The sequence below is a fragment of the Triturus cristatus genome, chromosome 6, assembly GCF_964204655.1.
Source record: "Triturus cristatus chromosome 6, aTriCri1.1, whole genome shotgun sequence".
Lineage (NCBI taxonomy): Eukaryota > Metazoa > Chordata > Amphibia > Caudata > Salamandridae > Triturus > Triturus cristatus.
The window spans coordinates 198603460-198627040 of record NC_140589.1 but is presented as its reverse complement, the minus strand read 5'-3'; the positions used below and the strand labels follow the sequence as shown (position 1 = coordinate 198627040).

Sequence of the window (23581 nt, the reverse complement as noted above, 5' to 3'; positions counted from 1 at the left end):
AGACGGACGGGCCTGTTGGAACTTGTGTTGGAGTTTGTAGTTGCGGGGGTACAGACGTATGCTCTTGGTGTTGAACACCATCGGCAAGCGATGTGGGTGGTATGGCATTAGCATACTCGGGAGCTGCGTCATCTAAATAGGAGGAAAGAAAAACGTCCTTCGCCGTTTTGGGATGTGATTTGGGATGTGCTTTTATCGGAAACAATGGAGGTGGCAAGTCTTTTGGTATTTCCGGAGTAGCCTTAGGTAACCCTTCGGCCAGAAGTGGATACATACCATTCATAAGGGCGTTTCTTTGTCTATCTAATTGTTCTGATTTTACTCGGGTACCTTCCTCAATTAACAGATTCTCTCGGACTTTATTTGACTTCTCCTTACCCTTATTTTCCTGTCTGAGTGCTTTTTCTGTACGTCTATACGATTCTTTACGCCATAATTCAATGGCATCTTTCTGTGACTGTCTGGCTTTCTTTTTCCATAATTCTTCTTCTACTCTCATGATGCAATCTGCATCCCAGGTCCCCGTTGCGGGCCATCTCTGACTCTCTGGTAATTCTTTTGTGTAGTCCACCCATAAATCAAGAAATAATACGGCATCCAGGCCATGCTTATGATACATAAAGTATCCTGGAGTATCCCTAGGTGGAATGGGAACGGCTTCTTCGAGTACACCTTTTCTAGTTTTAATCTGTCTTAGTTTCGAAAAGAGCGGCATTTTTAGATCTTGTTTCTAGAACATACTTTATACGAAAAAACACAATAATGAACAGTCATTCACACCACAATATATAGAACGTATTTAAAACATTTAACGCTTAACAGTTTTACGAACAATGATAACTAATAGAAAACTAGTTACTGACATTATACTGACACTAGATAATACTTATTTATATGCGAAACATACTATATATACTGCTAAACAGTACAGATACACTGCTAAAACAGTGCAGACCGGATTTGTGTACCCAAACCCGTCTTGACCGGCACAGACTATGTGCACGTTAAATGCCTCCCCGGTAATGGTACTCACCGGGTAGCTCGGAACGGAAGGCCTCGGAACGGAACTGAAACTGGACCGGACTGGACTCGACTTGACTGGACTCGGAACTTCGGAACCTGGCGGGACTCTGTATACCTCGGATCTTGCTCTCTCAGCTAGGCTCTGGTCGGGATACTTCGCACTTCTCACCGCCTCGTCTGGGTGTTGATCGCAGCCTCAGTCACCCCCGCTCGGCCGGAGGGAGATACAGGAAATCCTGCGGGTACGCGTAGTTGTCCGTTCAGCTGTGGCAGGAGACCGGGCCTGCAACGCACCGCCGGCGCGTGAGATGAGAAAGTGTCCCTATTCGGGCGCCAATTTATGTGGTAAATATTTCGTTACCGGTACTATTTTTTATGCGGTAAAGTCTTAGTGAGAATAACTCAGTAAAAATAAGAGGCAGAATCCGTGGTATTAGAGGTTTTTAAAAGGGCTTTATTCCAATATAAAGGAAGACAATTCGAATTGTGGGCCTTCTGTTCCATCACCACGAAAGTTCAGGAAGGAAGGGCGCATATATTATTGACAGGTAGGCAGTTTTATAGAAAATACATTACAGTGAAACAGATGCAAGAGGCGTAACAGCTGATAAAAGGTGCATACGTAGCTAATAGAGGGCGTAATTCAAGAAACGTCATTAAACATGATGTCACAAGTGGGTGGATCCATAGAAGAATCCTGCAATGTCAGCAGAAATATTTAGCAGAGATGCGCGCGCAGCCGCATGACGTGTGATTGACGTGCACCTAGAGAGTGAAGGGGACTTGACATTTAGCTCTACATGTGGAGACAGAAGTCTGGGGTTATGTCAACCTAATCCCAAATCATATCTAATATCCTATGTTTAAAGAACTGTGTTATCCAAAAGGAGAGGTCTCTTAGGATAGAATCTTATTCTATACTGACTATACTGACTGTTAGTGCGTGTACAAGCGTCTAAGTGTCTACACTAGATGCGAGGGGGTAGGAATATTCCATGGTAACGGGGCTATGAATTACTTGCATGAGGACAGCGAGGCCTGGCCCTTTGCACGGTAGCTGGAGGAATGTTTACCTAAACTACTAGACAGGAATGCATCGGATGAGGAGCGAAGGAGATAATCTCGAAGGTGAAATACAGTTTTTGGCAGGCGACAGGCTGGATCAGGCACCGTTAGCCGCGCAAGGAGTAAGACAAAGTTCATGGTCACAGATGCGGGCTCAGACTGGAGCTTTCAGAGGCAGAAGGCAGGAAAAGGCTTGATGACAGGATTCGGGCCTACTCGCCTGAATCTGTGAAATGTGGAAAGTGAACCATATAAAGTCGGTGGCCTTTCATACTTAGGAATGGAATATCTGACCCATTCATGGCGGGTCTGAAAGAGGACATGTTGACGGTGGACGCACATATGTTTGCGTCTTCAGAACTGGAGCAGGAGGGAACATACATGTACTTATAGCATGTACATGGAGCCGTTGGGGTCTACGATAGGGGACATAACTGATCACAAAATTCATATTTCCTCACTTCTCATGGACCACATCACCAACTCAAGGTAGCCAGCCGACTACCGGAATCTGAAGTTCAGCATCAGATGAGGAGGGTACGTGTTCCTTCGCTAGACTGTTTCTGGCTTCTTGAAGATTCTGCAATACAGCACAGTGTTCATCTACGTCAAAGGGTGCGGCTGACGCCGCCATGTCTAGACCATCAAGGTCTGGAACAAACATTCGTACACCAAAGAGCATCATGTATGGGGTCCGCCCACCCAGAGACCTTCTAGGGAGATTATTAAGTGCACGTTGCACGTCATACAAGTGGGCTAGCCAGTTCCGGCCAGTACCGAAAACTCTGGCTGTCAAAGATTGCTTTAAGTCACGGTTCATTCGCGCCCCACTACACTATTACCCTCAGGCCGGTATGGAGACGAAAATTTGACTTGGACCCCCAAATTTCTCATGGCCTCTTTGTACGCCTTAGAGGCGAACGCCGGGCCCTGATCAGAATGAAAGGTTCCACATGCAAAACTCCCAACAAAGACACGCAAATCTTTTATGACCTTTTATGATCCTTTGTGGCCACACCCACAGAAAACGTGTGCACGAATCAACTGCAACCAAGATGTATTTGTACGCAGTATCAGAGGTAAAAGGACCGCAATGATCTAAATAAACACAACTCATTGATTTATTAGATATGTACAACTGAGTTTGTGGTGGGCGCGCCGCAGTTGAAGGTTTAATCTGCTGGCAAATGTCACAATTAAGAACATAAGCCCTGGCTTGTTTATACAAACCGCACCACCAGTAACGTTGTTGTAACAGAGATACAGTAGCTGCAACGCCGGCATGCGCGGACGCCATGCCCTCGTGAGCCGCTAATATCAAAGAAGGTCTGCAGTCCGCGTTGGGAATCAATCTGTCACCAACGTCATTAATCCTCACTAATGGGACTTTATCAGGACTTAAGTGATAATGGTAACAAGCAGGGAAACCTCTCGGTGGCTTCGTTCCCTGCTCTGTAGCAGCAATAGCTGCCAAGATGTCATCATCGATCTTACTTTTGGATCTTGAAACTGCTGCTACTAAGTACGTCGCCACTGCTGTTTTTGCTGCCTCGTCAGCCAGGCTGTTGCCGACAGCATGGACACCAACTCGTTGGTGACCAAGAGTGTGAATTACATTCACGAGAGGCAGACATTCTTTAAGATCTGCCACTCGAACCCAAAGCAGTTTATGCTTAATCGTGCTACCTTTGGAATCATGGTAGTCATTCTGAGACCAAAAATGTAGATTGTCGTTGTAAGATTGAACACAATAAAAGGAGTCACTCACTATAAGGGTAGTGACTCGGGGATCAGCAAACTCCAGTGCAAGCACCAGAGCATGAAGCTCCGCTAACTGTGCGGTACAATCACCCAATGACTGCGTATGCACGACATCGGACTGGAATTCACCGTTTACGAAAGTACCGACTACAATTGCGCAAGCCGCTGAATAGGCGTGCTTTGATCCAGTTGCGGGTTGCGCAGACCCGTCAGTGTATATGACACAATGGTAATCCCCGAGCGGGCGCAAGGACAGAGGAGCCGGATGAACGAATTCATAACTCCTGAGTCTGAAGTGCCGCGTCAAAGATAAAAGTGACGTCCGGCGAGGTCAAGGAAGTGGCCCACTGTATCCACCTAGGATGCAAAGCTTTAGAATTCGGTACATTCGCTTTTGTCACCGCCTCAAGGGCAAGATAGGGTGTTACCACCAAACCACCAACATGCATTTTCCTTGCGACAGCGCTCGTTCTTTCAGAATCGCCATCTGCACCGCTGTCAGATCTTTCTCGACAGCGGAAAAACGCAGTTCAGCTGAAGTGTACAAGTGAGATTTGTAAGCAATGGGGATGGTGTCGCCCTCATTGAATGTTAAGTATGTGAAACCAACTGCGCCGGGCACTATTCTTATGACCAGGTTAGTGTGGTTATCACGCGTCAGTAAGTATTTAGAAGCAAGAAGATCAGCTTGCAATAACTGCAATATAGCTGAATGCTCTGGCAGCCAACAAGATTTGGAAAAAGTAGGTTGTACCAAGGCGTAATGCGGCTTGATATGCTGGGCATAATCCGGGATGTAAATTCGACCGAAATTCAAAAAAACGCAGCAGGGATTGTAATTTCTTCAGTGAAGTAGGAGCACGAAGGCATGCGCACTTCTCTAGAAAGTGCGGAGCCAATCCTCGACCTTCATTGTTGAGTTCGTACCCCAAGAACAACACTGTATATTCCGCAATGTGTGACTTCGCAAAGTTGAATTTGTAACCGAAGTCTGCAAACAAAACAATAATGCGATCAACGCGACGGAGATGCGGGTCCAACTCATCATCTGTGAGATAAATGTCATCCACATACGAGTACGCATCTGGCTCTACACCCTCCAACAGGGAGACCACGCGAGCGGCAAAGACTCCCGGGCTATTCTTATAGCCCATTGGTAATCTTTTGAATTGTTTTTGTTTGCCACCCAAGGTGAATGCCGTCCACTCACTGCTAAGAGAGGACAGGTTATGGCTGTGAAAGCCATTGGAAATGTCAAGTGTGGTTTTAAACATTTTACTCACGAGACTATCTACGAGAGCCGAACTATAGGTTTTCTGTACTGCACAGGTCCGGCAATGAGAGTTTAAGTGCCGGTAATCCAAAACTAGGCGGTACGACCCGTCAGGCTTCGTCACAGTGAACAAGGGATTATTCATAGGTGACACACATATTTCGATTACTCCCTGATATTCCAATTGTTCAAGGATTGACGCGATGTGAGGTCTAGCTTCACGACGCATGGGGTATTGGGGTTGAGGTTGGGGCGTAGTCCGCAACGGAATCTCATGGCCGGGAGACATTTTATCCCAGCCAACCTGATTTCGATACAACGCAGGCGCTTGCACCTGAGCCCATTCCCCGGCGTACTTTCTAGCTAGGACCTTAGGCACTGTGTGCGCAAAGGACGGGAGGATTACCTCCTCCCCTCTAGGAGCATCTAAAACGAAAGCCGGGGGCCAATCTGCCTCCGCCAACAGAATGTCATAGGTAGTGGTCAGATTATCCCCAAAAAAACCTTGAATTGTACGTTGTATGTCACCTTCAATGTGAATGACTATATTATATAGTCTATCCGGGGGAGACACCCGAGTGTCAGCAGTTTCAATATTCACGAATATATCAGTTGCTGTCGCCACCAGACATGGACGCAGTGCTTGTCGCACTACTGTAACTTCCCCCGCGCTGTCTAGCAGCGTTATCGCCCATGTCAGGTTCTGAAGCTGCGTCCGTACCATCTGAGGCATACCTCGCCGTCAGTGCAGCAACTTTCTTCTTCTGAAATGGGGGTTTTTGACATGCAGATTCTTCCTGCTTGCCTTTGCCGTCAGTCTGTCGGGATTGCTCACATGCTTTTTTGCCACCGCCTCCGCCACCGGACTGTGAAGCCGATGTTTCCTGTGAAGAACGAGGAGAACGTTGTTCCGAAACCTGAAATCGATCAGGTGACTTAATAGTAGCACGATCACGCAGATCATAAGTGCGTTCACTACCTGACTGTACTGGAGAGGCAGGACGAGACCCGTTTCTGTTGCTGCTTCTCCTGTTTTTTCGCCCGCCAACTTTGTTTTGGAAAATTAGGGCGTTCGTCCTTACCAGACGAGTTTGCCTTTGTCTGCTGTATTACATCAGGATTCTTCACAGTTGGTTTAACACCTAAAGCGCTACGACCAACTTGTTTATAGGCGTTCGCGATAATTTTCGCGAATTCCCTCGGCTTGTCGTCTTCGTTCACTGCATCTAATTTATTAAGCACTTGGAATTGCATAGCCTCTCCTTTGAGGTTGCCCAGTATCATGGTAGCAACCACATCGAACACTCCGACAAGCCGCATTCCCAATTCTACGGCAGCCTCCGCACCCCGTGATTCTCCTGAACACGTTTTATAACGGAGGGCAGTACCGACAGAGACGGAGTGCCAAAGCACTTCGAGTATGTCGCTGCAAAGACCTTACCCCAGTTCTCACAATCGGCCATATCTGGGACCAAGTCTTTCGGCAAAGTAATGGTAAGGATCCTGTGTTTTTCCACAGGAGTGGTATGCGGATAAACCAATTCCAATTGGTCAAATTTCTCAGCAAACCAATAAGGGAAATCATCCCTATTCTGGGGGCGCTTGCCTACAACCGAATTAACCATAACAGGACTAATAACCACCGCGTGGTGGTCGGTCGGTTGTCCCGCAACAGCAGGTGCCCCCACCTGCACGTTGCGTGACACGTACTGCACTAAAGCCCTATGTACTGTAATAAGGGCTGTGTGAAGCACACGCAACTCTGCCACCGTTACCTGTAGATCGCGGGGATGAGGCGTATATCTGGCCAGTACCAGCCATGTGGCCCCTGCAATCGACAAAGGGCCCATTCTCGCCGGTATAACCGCATGGGGAAGGGCGCCATTAAACCAAATGCTATGCTGCCCGGCAGAAATAGGAATTTCCTGAGTCCTATATGGCGTATAGTTGGCTGGTAGCTGCGTGGCAGTATAGGTGTGGAACGTATCATCGTCTTCACTCACCGCCGGCAAAGTAACCCAAGAGTAGAACAACTCAAACGGAAACAACGCATCGGCACTTACCACAAAAATCACAGCCATAGCATCGTCCGGCACCCCATACTGCGCCAGATGACGTTCAGGGGTGCCCGGCTATGAGCCGGACTATCGACCGCCATTAGGACACAAACAGTAAATCTACAGTATATTAGTAGCACTAGGGTTCAGATTAAATAACCTTTTTAATGATCAAGCTTGAAGGAACCTATTTAGTCGAAACACAGGTAGGTTAAACCGTCACTCCCGTTATCTGGAAACCAGAGTGAGGGTGTTGTGGACTAATACAAGCACTACTAAGGAGTCTCAAATCAATAGACCAAACGTTAGGTGCGCCATGTTGCAGGGATCCTGCTCATGCGCAGAACTATGCGCAGGAACCCAGGCCCTCAGTGAATTGTGGTGTACCAAAAACTCACCTCAGAACCCAGAACCCCTTATCCGGCCAGCATCAGTGTCCCATTCGTTATCCGAGGTTTAGCTCGGCGGTCCCAATGTATAGACAACCCAGAACAAGCGAATTAGTATATTTCTCAGGAATGGTGGGAATCAGAAATACCTTTTCGTAATTATTCTCGTACCAGTCCACAACAGAATGAACAGAGACACGGTAAAAGTTTAAAGAGTTTATTTTATAAACCTCGTGTCCTAAGATGCAGCAGTTTGGCTAACATTAGCAGACAAACAATTAAAATCAAAACCATCAGCATAGTTACAATACCATAGAAAATGAAAGGAGTAATCATACTAAAATGACAGTGGATCCAAGCCACCTTCCTTTCTCTAACACACTAATAGTATTATTAGACTAATAAAAGGTCTCTAGGCTTGAATGGGGAACCCCATACCGTAAAGATCAGCTCAGAAGGTCACATCACAGGATCAGCTATGCTCTGCTCCTAGGAACGCTCTTCTTCCAAATGTAATGAAAACATGTAACACTGCAATACTAAAAGCACTCGACTTTCAGGTATTTGCAGCTGCGTGCGTGTTATGGCTAAACTAGAGGGCCGATCAACCTGAACTCAACAACATGCACCGTCTAGCGACCCAGACTGTTTCTTTTACACTGTGTACAGACCAAGGTCGGTGCTCACTGTTTGAGATGTTAACAACAGACAGTTCTCATGTGAAGTAAAGTCGAGTAAGCATTTCTCAATTTAATAACATGTGACTACAGTGTCGTGTGCAAAAGCAGCAAAAGCGGCAAGATGGCTTTCTAACATCTAACGCGGTTATGTTAACTTTTCATTGTACATATGTAGATAACGATCTTCACTACATTCTCAAAGAAGTTGAATGAATTCAATCTATCACCAAAAGAAGTCTGTCCAAAGTACATACTGATTATGCCTCCCTTGTATATTACTATACTGTACATTTATTAGATGATGTCAATTGCTTTATTTCCAGCTGTATTCTGGGTAACATCCTTCATCAGCCAGGCTAGCTTGAATCCAGTGGCAAAGTGAACGATGATGGATTCAACCCAGATCTGTGACTGGTGGTGAGTGTCTGAAAAGTGTCAGCTCTCCGTCCATCATTTCCTTGTGTTTGCTTTGTTCGCCCTAAGTTGGCAAAGTATGCTCAGATGTGGGTCCCTTGCTCACTTTGCCACTGGTGAGGGTTATGAACCCGAAACCGGTCCCAGGATGCTTGTTTCAGGTCCAGGGAAGACATGGCTTGGCAGTTCGGGCTGGACTGTTCCCATGAGGCACAGGGTCAGACTGATTTGCATATGGCCATGTCTGAACTGGGGTGGTGGAGTGAGCTAAAGAATGATGATGGATTAAACCCAGATCAGTTGACTGGGGGTGAGTGTTTGATTTGCTCAAACGCTCCGTCGATCATCCCCTTTGGTATCGCTGGCAGGGACGTTGGGCATTCCAGAAGAGGAACATGCCCAGGGCTACGTGCTTTTTATTCAAACCCCTATGCTGACCTGGCGTACGCTGGGCCAACCCACTCCGCACACGCTTACAGGGGGCGACGTAACAAGATAGATTTCCTTGATCTCCCCCACTGGCTGGGTGACATGGTTGCATCCACTGTCCACTACACTCCAAACACCAGCGGTGTATGTCGACATGGATATATGTGTGGTCTGCATACTGCAATCTGTCCAGCACAACCACGCCACACTTGGCATTGTGTGCAGTCTCATTCATCGGTCAAATTGCCTCCTTCGCACATGCCTGGTCCCCTCCTCTTCCCGCATTCTGCTATTGTGTTGCTGAGGTGCAATGCCGTTGATGGCTCATGTACATGGCTACGCCTGGTTCCCACAATGAGTTTTGCTGTCGTGTCTGGTGGGTGTGCATGTTGTATGTGAGCTTGTGACGTGTGCATTTCCTCTGTTGTGAGTTGCATGATTGTGGAGTTGAGATGTGTGGTGTGTGCATTTGGTACTTGCCAACGAGCAGTGCATTTCCCTAGGTGCCATCCTGGAAGCGCTGGTTGATGATGGACTGTCGGAAGATGTATGAATCATGCACACTGCCTGGGTAGTTGGCGACGACATTGGTGAAGAGTCCCCGGTCGTCCACTATTGACTGCACATTGATGGAATGCGTGTGCTTTCTGTTGCGGAAATTGTGTGCAGGGCAGCTTTGTGTGCGGAGGGATGTTGGTTGTCCGCTGTGTTGGTACCGTCAGCCTGTGGGCTATGATGTTAAGGATGCGGAGGATGGTTGTCCTTTTGAGCCTGTAGTGGGCAATTACATACTCTGTTGTCTTGTCTGTGAGTCTGGTGCGTTTTCTGAAGGTCCTCGGTCTGTGTCTGCGCTGCCTCTGCGGTGGTCTGGGGAAGGGGGGCAGGGGGTTCCAGGGGGGGTAGTGAGCCTGGTGGTGGTGGCGGTGGGTGCTGTGGGCCTGTTGGGGCTCCGAGCTGCATGATCAGTAGCTCCATTGCATCTGTTGTTCTTCAGGTGTGGCTGTGGGCTGTGCTCCCTTTTCTGGTGCAGGCTGCCGTCCGACTTAACACAATGTCAGAGCAGGTGTTAATTTCCTGCTGCTAACGCACCTTATCACCTGTTTTGAGTTCGTATCGCCCATCTGGCTGGTCATTGAGAATGTTGCGGAGTGGTTTTGTTGTGGCTTTTTGCACGGGAACGCCTACTCTGCATCTCATTAGCGATAGTTACGGGGGTCATCTGTGGTGATGCTTTTTGTGGCTGCTATCGCGGGTGGACTGGTGTTATGGGCTGTTAACACCAGCTTGTGAATGGGGCAATAAATTTATCACAACTTTGGCTGCGATAAAGTGCAGTTAACTCGGCAATAGCTCCTTGAGAATATGCCCCAATGTCTGTCATAAGGATTGCCCAGTACTTTCAAAAACCAAAGTCCCGGAGACTCAACTCACAGCAACCCTCTGTAAATGTGTAACTTATAATGTTGTAGTTTTAGAATACATGAAAATTTAAGAATGTTCTATGGTGTAGTAGCGAGCAGTTACATATCTCCTCTGGGACCCGGTATGGCATTACTGTGGTCAAATTAATTTTCAGTTTACACAGTTAGTTAGTTATCACAAGAAAGCAGTATGGTCAGTGTGGTCCGCTGACAACATTGTCTACTTTCTCGGAGTGTCTTTCTCCCCGAACCATATCACTCATATTGAAAATGTGCATTTGTTTGTATAACAAGCTTTATGTTTCAGTTTTTTACCCTTAAGTCCCCATCTCAGACATTTGCTTCAGAACTGTAAAAAATCTCAGACCTGTTTCATATACCTTATTTCTGGTTTCAGGAAAAGTTCAAGAAGAGATTGAAAGGGTGTTGGGATCTCGCCAGGCGAGATATGAGCACAGAAATAGTATGCCTTACACTAATGCAGTCATCCATGAAATTCAGAGATTTGGCAATATCTTTCCCATGAGCTTGCCTCATGAGACTGCAACAGATGTCACCTTTCAAGGATACTTTATTCCAAAGGTATGTGTGTTATTTCAGAAGATTGCTTTCTATTGATGTGTCAAGGTATAATTTGGATTATGTGAGAAAGTGGATTAATAGTTCGGGTGGATGGTAGCCCACCATCAGTAATAATGTTACTATTCTTGTTAGGTCAGTAAAGGTTTTAGTAATTTAAACTAGAGCGCAACCCTTGGTAGCTGTGGTACTGAGCAGCAGCCTTAGCTGAAGAAAATGTAAAAGACTAATTCACTCTGATGTTAAAAACATTTGTACAAATCAAATCTGACATACCAATTGAGCAACACAAATATCATCCAGCAGTAATTACCTCAGAATGATGTAATCTAGGCACCATAGTTCTGTATGTTCATGTGGATCACTATTATTATTCGATGTAAAACCCATAGAAACAGGTCAGGGAGGAATGTATCACAAGGGGTACCAGAGATCAGAGATAGTGGGTCAGTGATAAGCAGTACCAATCAACAAGGACCCGATGTTAGAATACTAAGCAGACTAGGTAAGCAGTTAAAGCATGATATTAATAATTTTATAAAGCCTATGGGAAATTTGGCTTTATAAATCAAAAGATCAAATCCACAGGATAATCACATACAGTGGAAAACAGGCATTATCTGATGTGTAAAGTGCAAGGCATCATGAAATGAATAATACATATATTTTATGGCTGTCAAATAGAATCTTCAGCACGGCCATATAATATGGTGCATAGATGGAATGAAGGTACAGATCTAGCGAATGCCAGAAGTAACAGAGAGGTCAATGGTAAAGCAATGCTCGTAGTAAAGATTAATCAGGAAACCAGGTGGACCTCAAGAAATTAAAAGCAACCTGAAATGGCTCAAACAGGACCTGAATGTCAGCATACCTTCAGGGCTTCAATAATCCATTTGAGTAAGAATGAACACACAAAGGTATCTTGGGGCCTTATTTCCACTTTTGCAGTCGGACCGCCACAGATCCACTGCTAACGCCAATGATTCACAATCCCTGGTGGTCTTGCAGCGGTGTGAGGCTAGTAATATGCTGGTTGTGCCGCTATGGCACCGCCAAGCGTATTGCTAGTCTTCTCACAACCACAGTTTTCATGGCAGTCGCAAGATGTGGCGGTGATGAAACTAAGGGGATTCTACAAGGCCCACTGTTGCCTCTGTTCCAGGGGATGCATGCATGCATGGTGTACCAACTGAATATCATGCTCTGCACAGATAAATGTATGTTTCAGACTATCCTGGAACTAGAAATCAGCAATAGGCAAGAACATTTCTCCATTTAAGAGGAAAATAAGATATGGATGTTCAGCAATGGAAAATAGTGCTCTCTATCTGTTGTACTGAGAAAAGATTGTATGGTGCTTCTTTTTAGAGATCATAATCTTTCTAGCAGTAGGATTGTAAGGAAGAAACAAGGACAATTATCCATAAATGTATCAGTATTTGTTGGCTTTAAGTCTATACCACCTGATTCTAACAATATTAAATGTTATGTCCATTCTGCACAATTTCATTCAAATCAATATCAGTGTTGTTTTCTTTCCAATTTGAATCTGCAATCTGTGTAAAGGTTATTGTAGCAAGTGATGGTGTCTTTAAATCTTTTAGAGACGCAATGCTGGTGCAAGTTATTTGCAGCAGTGTCTTTTAAAAAAAATAATGTATCTAGCAATCTTGCATAGTCTGAACAAGGTATAAGTACCCTACATTTGACAAACTTTAGTTTCTCAAATCCTTTTTTCCATGACATTTTCCTTCCAATATGTATTGACGTATTTTAAAAACGAATCAATATACTGTGGTGAATAGCTTAATCTGTGGTGAGTAACTACATCTTTTTCAGGTGTTCACGTTCTTGAAATCAAATAGCAGATGGGACAGATGGGTTTTTACTGTTAAAATAAGAAAGCCTTTTTAAAACTCTTACGACTGCTAGATCAATTAATGTTCTGTTGTCTATTGTGATGAACACAGAACAGTTCCTTATGATTCTCTGCATGGTGATAATGATCTTCTTTGTCAATGAAACATATAAACTCATGTCAGTCATCAATTGAAAATTATTTATATTCCATATACTTGCAAAATGATCTAAAGAGACAATGTCATTCAATACGATTTTAAAAACATTAGGGATCTCAATCATTTCTATTGGGCCCACAATGTGAAGGGTAATGGCCTACACCTTCATCACCTCAAACCAGATGTATGCTAGGCTGGACTATTTCCTGACCTTGCCCCAAAATTCTGGCTGACTCTAGCCAGGTTGAACTGGAGGTGTTGGTTCTGTCAGATCACTCCTCAATCTTGATCTCCTTTAGACCTTGGCAGTACACTTTCCACTGCTCTAAACAAAGATACTAGGCAGGGGGTAATAATGCCTACTTGCATGTAAACTGCGAGCCAAACGCCATAAAAACAAGATTGCAGGGATTGTGACAAGAGATGGCTGCAGAACCCATACTGATGAAGGTAATACACAAGTGTTTGAACATTTCTACACAGACTTCTACACAGTGGAAGGGGCAGACCCAAAGGACATGAAGGTCTACTTCTCTGAAGCCCGAACCACAAATATCCCCCACAAGAGGCAAACTCCATATATGCAGACATCCACGTAGATGATGTACTTGCCAGCATAGTTGGACTCCAACCATGCTCAGCACTGGAGCTTGATGGGTTTACCCTAGCCTTTTACAGAGCGTTCAGTCCCCAATTGGCCACCATGTTCACCTGACTCTACAAAATATCGGGAGAGACAGGTACACTCATTTTCTCATGTGTGAGGTGTTGATAATGGTGATTCCCTAAACCAGGAAAAGACCCTGCTCTTTGCTCCTCCTATTGACTGACATCCCTTCTAAATGTAGATGGCAAGCACTTTGCATTCATATTGGCTAGCTATGCAAGGCCTCATAGACCCAGACTACACAAGAGTTCATACCAGAAAGGAACTGAAGCGAGAATACAATGCAACTGTTACACATGATAGCTAAGGCGTCCCATGTCCGATCTCCTGCACTCCAATTGTCAGTCAACACAAAAAAGTATTTAACCAAGTTCACTGGCCCTTCCTCCAAAGCACACTGTAGAAGATAGGGTTTGGCCCACGATTTATGACATGGTTGTGGTGCAAATACACCAGGCCCAATGCTCATGTGTGTGTAATGGTATCATTTTGAGGACCTTTGAGATAGCCTGGGGTCCACGACAAGGATGCCCTTGGTAACTGCTCCTCCTCGTCCTAATATTAGAGCCACTGGCAGAGATAATACAGGCAGCCATCCAAATTTCTGGAATCACCCTAGGATGCCAGGAACACAAATTTGTCCTTAGTACTGATGATTTCCTCTCCCAGCCTCATTCCTCCATACTAACCCTCTTGAGAGAGCTTTAAAGTGAATGTTCTGAAATCACACCTCATCAACCTTACTATCATGCAAAAAGATACGGCTTAGCTGGAGCGACTCTTCCTTGCCATGGGCCAGCCATTGGTGCAATAGTTAGGGCTCAGAATCTGCACTTCACTAGAGGAAATAGTGGAGCACAGTTATATTGAGCTTGTTTCTAGTACTACCTTGCTGCCCAACTGAGATATAAAAATGGACTAGGCCCCTTATGTTGACTAGTGCTTTCTTGGCCAGACCATTGGAGGGAGTCACATCTGGAAAATACCATGGCTTCTTAAAAACACTGGCCCATAGGTGTCTATATCTCCCCAATAGTGTGAGCTATCGTAAAAGCCTGGGACCGTTGCTGCAGTCAGGGGGTCTTTGTTCACACCCTTCCCCACTCTTGCCCATCATTGGCAATCCCGCCTTCCCGCTGGCAGTGACAGGTAGAGAATATCCTACCTGGCAGGATGCCAACTGCAAAAGAATTGGTCTCTTTGACCATAATAATCTCATAGACTTTGATCAAATTCAATCCAACTATGGGGTTCCTGTGCAGGTGAAATGGCGATACAATAATATTAAGCAATAGGTTACATATCCCCTGGTCCAGCCTCATGCCAGCAGACAACTCACAAAGTTTGAAAAATGGTTAATTACAAAAGCTCCTACCTAAATAAGTCTCCTAACTCCACAAATCCCTGGCCCAAAAGAGATAGGAGGGACAACTGGAACACTCCATTACCCCAAATTAATGGCCAGCCATACTCTACGGGACCCATATCTCCTCCATCAGTGAGAAAGGCCATGCTCAAAATAACTCACTACTGGTATTATATTATATTATACTCCCGTCAGGATGGTAAAATGGGAATCTGGCACCTCTGAGGGATCTTGGCTTAATTGTTGAAGGCCCGGCACATTGACTCGTCTTCTGTGGAGATGTCCCAAGCTCAAAAGATATTGGGAGGACAATGGGAGGATATTGGTAGTGTTTAAGGCCATCATTGACATCTTTGACACTGAGATCCCTTGCTTCCCCAGTTAGGTCTTACTCGGACTACTGAATGCACTGACCTGTAGGCTGTGCTCCAGTAGGGGGAAAGCCATGGCAGCTGCTCTAAGTGCTGCCAAATAAATCACATCAAAGGGGGCACAGATAGGACACCAGAACATGCAGACTGGCTGCACAGACTTTGGGACCACATAATTCCTGGCACACAAATTCAGAGAACTCACATGTCCCAACTATCTGCAAGTGATGCGGCTCTCTGCGTGTGAGGCTATGACCACAAAAAATGAAGGGAAGATGGCCAAAGCAGACATTACACACTGCTAGATGGAGGCCAACAGCAACAACTACTCTTATATGGTACCCAAACTTGTGGTGGGGATTGTTCTCCTTCTTTTTCTCCACACACCTGTCTGACTTCAGCCCTACCATCTTCACCTCTGCACCCAGTGCCTCCTTGCCTCACCCCTGTAGCATCTCATCTGCTGATGGATGTAGATCAAAGTATGTGAAATGTGATAAAACGAATAAATAGCTTTGATCCATAAAAGTGGAGACTTACTTTCTGCTCCAGAGAACACTAATCTCTTAATTTCGCATCTGTTCAGATAAATTAAGGTCTCATTCCTACAGCTTGATGCCTGAACCAGCTAAAAGGAGATTTCCATAGACTTGAATCCAGCTGAAAATAGATTTGAGTATTGTTGATGTACATTTGTGGTTTAACCTTATGCTGATCTAAGAGTTGAGCCATGAAGCGTTTGAAGATATTGAAGAGCATGTAGGATAGTAAACTTTGTGGTACTCTGCAGCATACTAATCGAGAAAACCATTCCACTGGTGAGGTAAGGTAAGGTGAGGTAATAGCCAGGATAACAAAGAGTGAACAGTAACACCCAAATATACACAACTGTCAAATTGTTCTACAGTTACATTCACAAATGCCCAAGTTTTAGATATTACTGTTTTTTCCAAATATGACGACTTTAGTTTTTGAATAATTAACTTGGAGTTGTTTTCCAGATTGTAAGCATTAAGCTTGGATAACTGATGGTTCAGGCCTTGCGTGGTTAATGAAAAAGATCACTATATCGTCGGTGTAAGCCAGATGTGTAATACACTGGTTATTGAGTTTTGGTGGTAAACATCCGGGTCCCTCCAAAGAAAACAGTATATCAGCAATGCATAATGAAAACAGAGGATGCAGCCTTGTTTCAAGTCACTAAGAAGACAATTCCATTGACCATATTCAGACTTGCTGGGAGAGACTACAGGAAACAATCTAAATCAGGTTAGGATTGGATCGGGGACACTAATATGCTCCTCAATCTATAAAAACATTGTGTTGCAGTGGGTCACTGCTGTTGTCTATTGCACTCCCTCTGCATTACAAGAATTTAGAGAAGATTAATCCACAGTTACTTCTCTTCATATATTTTTCATGATATCTAATTATGCTTTTTTTGTCTTCTTCATAGGGAACTGCAGTCACTGTTCTATTGGCTTCTGTCCTACAAGATGAGGGTCATTTTGAAAAACCAAAAGAGTTTTACCCACAGCATTTCCTTGACTCAGAAGGAAAGTTTGTGAAGAAAGAGGCATTCATTCCTTTCTCAGCAGGTAAGGAAAATCAATCAAATGTATCTTATCTCCATGGAATAATTATTAATGTATGACATTGTAGGTAAACAAAAGTAATCTTCTTTCGTTGTCATTTTGAATTGTCAAAAGCAGATTTCCAGCAGAAATTCAGATTTATGACAGCCACCGCCCAATACAGAATAAATAGTTCATAAAAGATATATTATTGACTAAGAGAAGACATTCCAGTATGAACTGGTTGTGTTTAGAGCATTATTCATGCAAGTCGCATAGACCAGTCTTAGAGCAGACATCACCCACCTGCCATCCATATTCTTGCAGTGGATCTGGGACCCCTGGCAACATATACGCCAATTGGGAGAGCTGGATGGCAAGGGCATAGTGCTTTATAGACGGGAGGCTCAGCCCTCTGCTGGTACGATGGCCCTTCGATTTTGACGCACCTAAATAAGGTTTCGAGAAGCCCCATGCAAAGGACCTTATACTGGAGTCAATCAGACATAGCATGGTGAGAGGCATCTGTATGGGAAGCATTTTGAGGGTATAAATAAGGTGTGGAAGGGTTACCATGTGCACAGCTTGCACTCTGCCCCACATGGAAAGCCCCAGCATAGACCATTTCTCAAAGTCACACTTCATCTGGGTGAGTAGTGGGTACAGATTATCTGGAACATCCGCACCATGCCTCTGTTCACCAGAATACCTAGGTACTTAAGGCGTGAGGGTTGCCAGCAGAAAGGGTACCCATGTATGGCCGCCTTTATTGTTCCGGCTGAAATAGGGAGTGCTTCGCTCTTATCCCAGTTTATTTTGTAATCAGAAAATGATGAGAAGTCATTCATGATTTTAAACAGAGATGGCAGGGAGCGGTGCAGGTCTGTGAGAGTGAGCAGGATGCTATCTGCGTAGAGATAGAGTTTGGAATCATCAGTCGGTAGGAGTATTCCTGTGATGTTGACCGAGTTAGGTATGCTAGATGCCATGGGTTCCGTGGCCAGAAGGAAGAGGAGCAGGGAGAGGGGGCAGCCCTGGCGTGTCCCTCCACGGATCAGGAAAGGGTCTGATAAGAAGCCCCCACAGTTGACCCGTGCCGTAGGATTGTCGTATAGCAGTTGCACCTTGACAATGAATGGATCGCCGAAGTGCTCTAGCACCTTAAAGAGGTAGTTCCATTTGATGGGATCAAACTCCTTTTCTGCGTCAAGTGAGAGCGCTAACGCATCAGTCCGGAGATCTTTGGCTGACAGGAGTGTTTGGGCTAAGGTGTGCAGGTAAGTTCTGGAGGAGCGGCCGGGTGCAAAGCCTACCTTCGTATGATGTACCAGGAGGACTTTACATAGGCGGAAGGCCAGAACACTGGCCATGATTTTCATATTGCAGTTCAGTAGGGAGATAGATGGGTAGCTACCACACAACAGGGGATCTTTCCCAGGTTTGTGCAGGATGGTGAATACTGCCCTATTAGGGAGGGGGCCCAGAGAGGACATTCATTCCGCCTCTTGGAATGCAGTCTGTAGTATGTCAACTATCTCTTCTCCTGCCCATCAATAGAACTCTGCTGGGAAACCATCTTCTCCAGGGGCTTATTGGGTTATTGAAGATGGCTGCAGCTTATTCCACTAGGCTGAGGGTGATCTAAACAGATTGAGCTGTGCAGGAAGACACCCCACCCCCAGGGAGTCCTGCCACTGCCCCGCACAGGACAACCAAAGCCGATGGCCAGACTAGCATCCTGGGTGAGAGCCGTGCTACTGAGGAGGCCCCAAGGAGGATGGCATTCTCCAAGCATTAGTGCACTACAGCTGGGTGGCAAGTCCAGGCGGACCACAGTTCAGCCCACTTCAGCGCAGAGGCAGTGGGCTGTAGGCGCCCTTGCACCCTATATAGCTGGACGAGTGACGGGCACCATATCCATGGTGGCTGATTTTCCAAGAGGCCATGAGGCCAGGAGGGATCGCTGAGATACAACCTGTTGGAGGAAGTTTATTGGGAGCTGTTTTTCTTTCGGTGGCACCCTTAGAATTCCACCAGTCCCAGGAACAATATTTGGGGCTATAAGACGTCAAAGTGGGGTGCTTTTGAGGAGAATAGGGCCATGGCAGAGAGGAGCTGATGGAGTCTGGGTCATACTCTGTTTTTTAATGCAATCCAATACTGATTTAAAAATGAAAAACCTCAGAACTATCGCTCTTCACATTCATGTGATATTGAAGCTGCAAAGTTGAAAATTACCCTCTCCTTGACAAAGAGCTTGCACGAATCACAAAGCAAAGTTTTTTTTATTTGGAGGTGTTCCAATCTGCAATATTTTTATTCAGTAGAGCTTTCTGAAACCAGGTTTTTACACAAAGATTACCAAAAGCTGAAGAGCCTGGGAAAGCAAAGCTAAATATAAGATTTTGAAATCCAGCGGAATCAAGCCAACAGTTTACAGGCTAACGCAGATCTTTTTCTATATCTACACACAGTTTTTTCCTTTTCCAGGTAAATTGGATCAGCAGGCCATTCAGTTTATGAAAGAGGATTGCCTCAAAAAGAAAGGGAAAGCCTCAAAGAAAAAGAAAAGGCCCTGCAGAACAGTAATTTTCCATTATACGGAATTACATGAGAAGCATACCGTGCATTTAGAATTAATTTCTGAAGATTTAATTTGCACTTAGAAAATAGCACTAAATGCCACATACAAGAACAGCAGGAGCCAGCAGCTGCTTGCTCTCTGTTCTTGTGCTTATTTGGTTGGCATTTTTGCTCCAAATTACACGAGTAGGCATAATCACTTACTTTTCTATAATTGGGAGTCACAAAAGTAATGAGAAATTACCAAAAATACTCTGATTACTCTACTGCATATTAACATTTAAGCAAGGCCTACTTCTCAGTGACATTTACACAACCTGAAACCTTAGCTATCTTCCTAAACATGGCTCCAAGACTGCTACATCACGGGCTGCGAATCACACTGTAATCAGTGTATAGTTGGAATTCTTGAGCCTGCTAAGCAATCAGTATTATTCCACACAAATTTGGGAAGGGTTTTCAAGAAAATTGCAAATAATGAAGGAGAAGGAGGTCAATCCCATCACGTACCTATTTCAAATGGTATGGACCCCTCTCAATCTGCATTAAGAAACAGTTTAGTGCTGGCATCAAAATATAAAAACATATTCAACCTGGTAAATTGGGACTTAAAGTTCATTTTGCTCATAACTGTTAATGATAATTGATATACCTCCATAATAATAGGAAGTGAAGGTGGCTAACTCCTACATAAGCTCTTCCACAATTTATGGATCATGCATTATGACACCACAATAATTTGCAATTGTGCACACTTTGTGTGAGAGGTATAAATCCAATGCAGTAAACCTTCGTCCTTTACTGAAGAGTTCATCACCAAGATCACTTGGTACGGACCTTTCCATTGAGGCTCCAGGCACGTTTCCCTAATGTGCTTCTTCATATTGACCCAGTATCCAGGATCTAGGTCATGTCGTATGGTTTATACTTTCCCAAGTAAAACTGTGCATTTTTTGAATAACATAAACATTAGAACATGCAAGACTGATTCCTCGCACACCCTCAGGATATGTTGGCATTAGTCCTGCTAGCTCACAGCGCATTATCTGTACCCCTAACCTGACAAGGTAACAAATGGATTCTGTAATCTCAGAACATAGGAACCCTGACTCCCCAAGGAATTTGTGGTAAGATATCTAGAACCTTTTTGTTTGGTTACATATGCACACCTAAAGGAATGGCAAGAAATACACAGCATGCAATTTCAATATGTATTGAAGCATTGTGATTCTTGAGTAATATAGATGTGTTGCAATAATCAATAGAAGGAAACAGAATAATGTAATCAGCATTATGAGAATGGGAAAAAAAGATAAACAGTTCAACCATAGTGCCATAACAGTAAATAAAAGTTGGCTTAGAAGTATGGTATTATAATGTATTCCTACCTAGTGCTACCTAACCTACTGTGTCTAGGGTGGGTGAATCTGCCGAATCCCTGTAGGGTGATCTAACCCCGATTGCCTGTGGGTAAGTGTCATCCGTGTGCCCATCTTGGTGGAGAGTTGGACATCCTCCCTCGCAGAGGTAAACAGGAATGAGCTGGGCTGGAATTCAGGCAAGGGGTCACCTCACAGTGCCGCAAAATGCTCCTCTAACTAAATGAGGAAGTGATGCTGTTTATATAATAAACATCACCCATAATGCCATGCTGAAGCCCAAGTTAGGCATATATTGTTTATTCTATTATGTTAGGTCTGTCACCGAGCAGACAAAAATAAATGCTACAGTTTGCATATTGAACGTAGCCCTTGTACAGAATGTTCAAGATAGTTGATAATATGACCACAAAGTGGGAATGTAATAAAAAGCTGCATCGCAGAATATTATCCTGCACAAGCACACAATGAAATGTGTGTCAAATGTCAATGTTCATTGTTCAAGAAAAGATGTTAAGTTTAAACGTGAAAATGGGTAATGGTGGGGTTCTAGCTCGATCAATAATGTGACCACATGACAGTCATGGCAGGGCTCTCTACATGTTGAAGGTCCTACAAATTCCCTTGGTGGGAGATGGAGCTTACCGAATTAGCCAAACTTTTAAAGTAATCCAGATCCAAATCATCAGTAATATTCAGAAGAGCATCTGAAGGAATGCCAGACACCCTTATTTCATTAATTATCAGCACCAGGTGAGAAATTAATACTGTACTTTTATTGGGTGTGCTTCTCATACTCAATACAACCAGAAGAAGGGCATCTTCAGTGAAGTTGAGGAACATACTTTGTCAATTTTGGTTTCATTGTATTGTTAGTCCTCTCCATTATACCTGATGCTACAGGATGGTAACACAGTGCTATGCATAGGACTATCAAGACATTATTTTTTTTTTAAATGAGTTCCCTGGTCTGATTCCAGAGAAGTTGGGCAGCCAAAGCTAGAGATCAATTCCCCCAGTAATAGCTTGGCTACTGTGAATGCGTCACAATGTTTAGTTGGAAACTCTTCAATCTGTTTGCTAAATAGAAAGATAACCACCAAAATTTACTGCAAACCCTTAAACTATGGCACCTCTAAAAAATCTACTTGTAATCTTGTGGAAGGACCTGCCAATTTTCCCACATGAATCATGGTAATTCTTGTCTTTTTGAAAATATTTACCTGCTGACACTTACCTCTCTTGCACAGATTCTCATTAATCACCCTAAAATGAGGATGAACCCAATATTTTATAAATATCGTAGTCATCCCATCACGGCTCACATGTCTATGTCCATGCATGTCCGTACCATTGCCATAACATTGAATCTGGCAACACAACCTTCCCATCTGTTGACTTCCTCAAATCATCTTTGTCTTGATAGCAGATTGCTTTTTCCCAATATTTTCTTTCCTCTTCTGACACCTGACGTTGCATATTCTTCATCTGCTCAACTGTTTGCACTGTTTGAACTGACATTGATAAAAAGTGGTTTATTTTACTCCCTTCTGTTTCCGAATTTCCATTTACCTCTAATGTACCAGTATCAAGAGCACTACATTTTGTAACTTTATCTGCAAAGATATTGCCCAACGTGATCATGCCATCTCCAATGTTGCATGCGATACATTTTACAACAGTAATTTTGTTTGGCATTTTCAAGGCAGCAAGTCAATCTGCAATTTGTGGTCCATTTTTAATGGGAGTTCCAGACGATGTTATTCGACTGCTTTGTGACCCCCAACTATTCAAAGTAGTAAACTACTCAAAAACCATATTAACTGTGTACATTGTAAGACTCACTTCATTGGCCATGAATCATGCTCTTATATTTGCAATCAAATCTGCTACATGCGATGAAGTTGCATTATTCAAGTGCGATCCTGCTACAGTATGTGCCACTGTGTAGAGAGCATATCCTGCTCGAAGAGTTCAATGATCGTCTTGCAGACAAGACCATCCACAAATAAAATCATTTGAGCCAACTCTAGTAGTGCATCTTAAATGTCTGGTCTTGGTTTTGTGCCAAATCTGTTACATTAATAGAGTCATGATCACCATCAACTGCTTCATCTCCCTCTGGCAAAGGTAAGATTGTTGCAGGATTCAGGGTATTAAAACATCTGATTGAAATATTCTCTGCTGCCAAGATTATCTGTTCATACTTGGTCAAGCAACTATTTGTTAGATGCTGAGTGTACTTGCAAGTCTGCAATGTCTCTACTGAATATGGAACAAACACAATAAGCGTGTACTCCATTGCAGTTGCTTCACTCTTAACAATTGTCAAAGAGGTCATTGAAATATTTTTTATTGCAACCATGCAGAGTGCCAGTGACTGGAACCAATGTTGCAGACAAACATGCAGTGTGCCACTTTGCCACTCCATGAGGCTGAGTCAAAACAGAAAGTGCACTCCCTACTCTTTTGTGACAGAATAAATAAAAAGTATTTCTCATAATTAGGCACTCCTAGAGCAGGAGTACT

At 44.1% G+C, this 23581-nt stretch overlaps 1 protein-coding gene across 2 annotated transcripts in view; it reads left to right on the top strand.

Moving 5' to 3' along the window:
• LOC146816634 (cytochrome P450 2K1-like) overlaps positions 1-23581 on the top strand; it is a 303227-nt gene that overhangs the window by 267463 nt on the left and 12183 nt on the right. For both annotated transcript variants that reach the window (XM_085610516.1, XM_085610515.1), the window contains exons 7-8: positions 10910-11094; positions 16973-17114. In XM_085610516.1, the coding sequence (XP_085466642.1) occupies positions 10910-11094; positions 16973-17114 (327 nt within the window). The remainder of the gene's footprint in view (positions 1-10909; positions 11095-16972; positions 17115-23581) is intronic.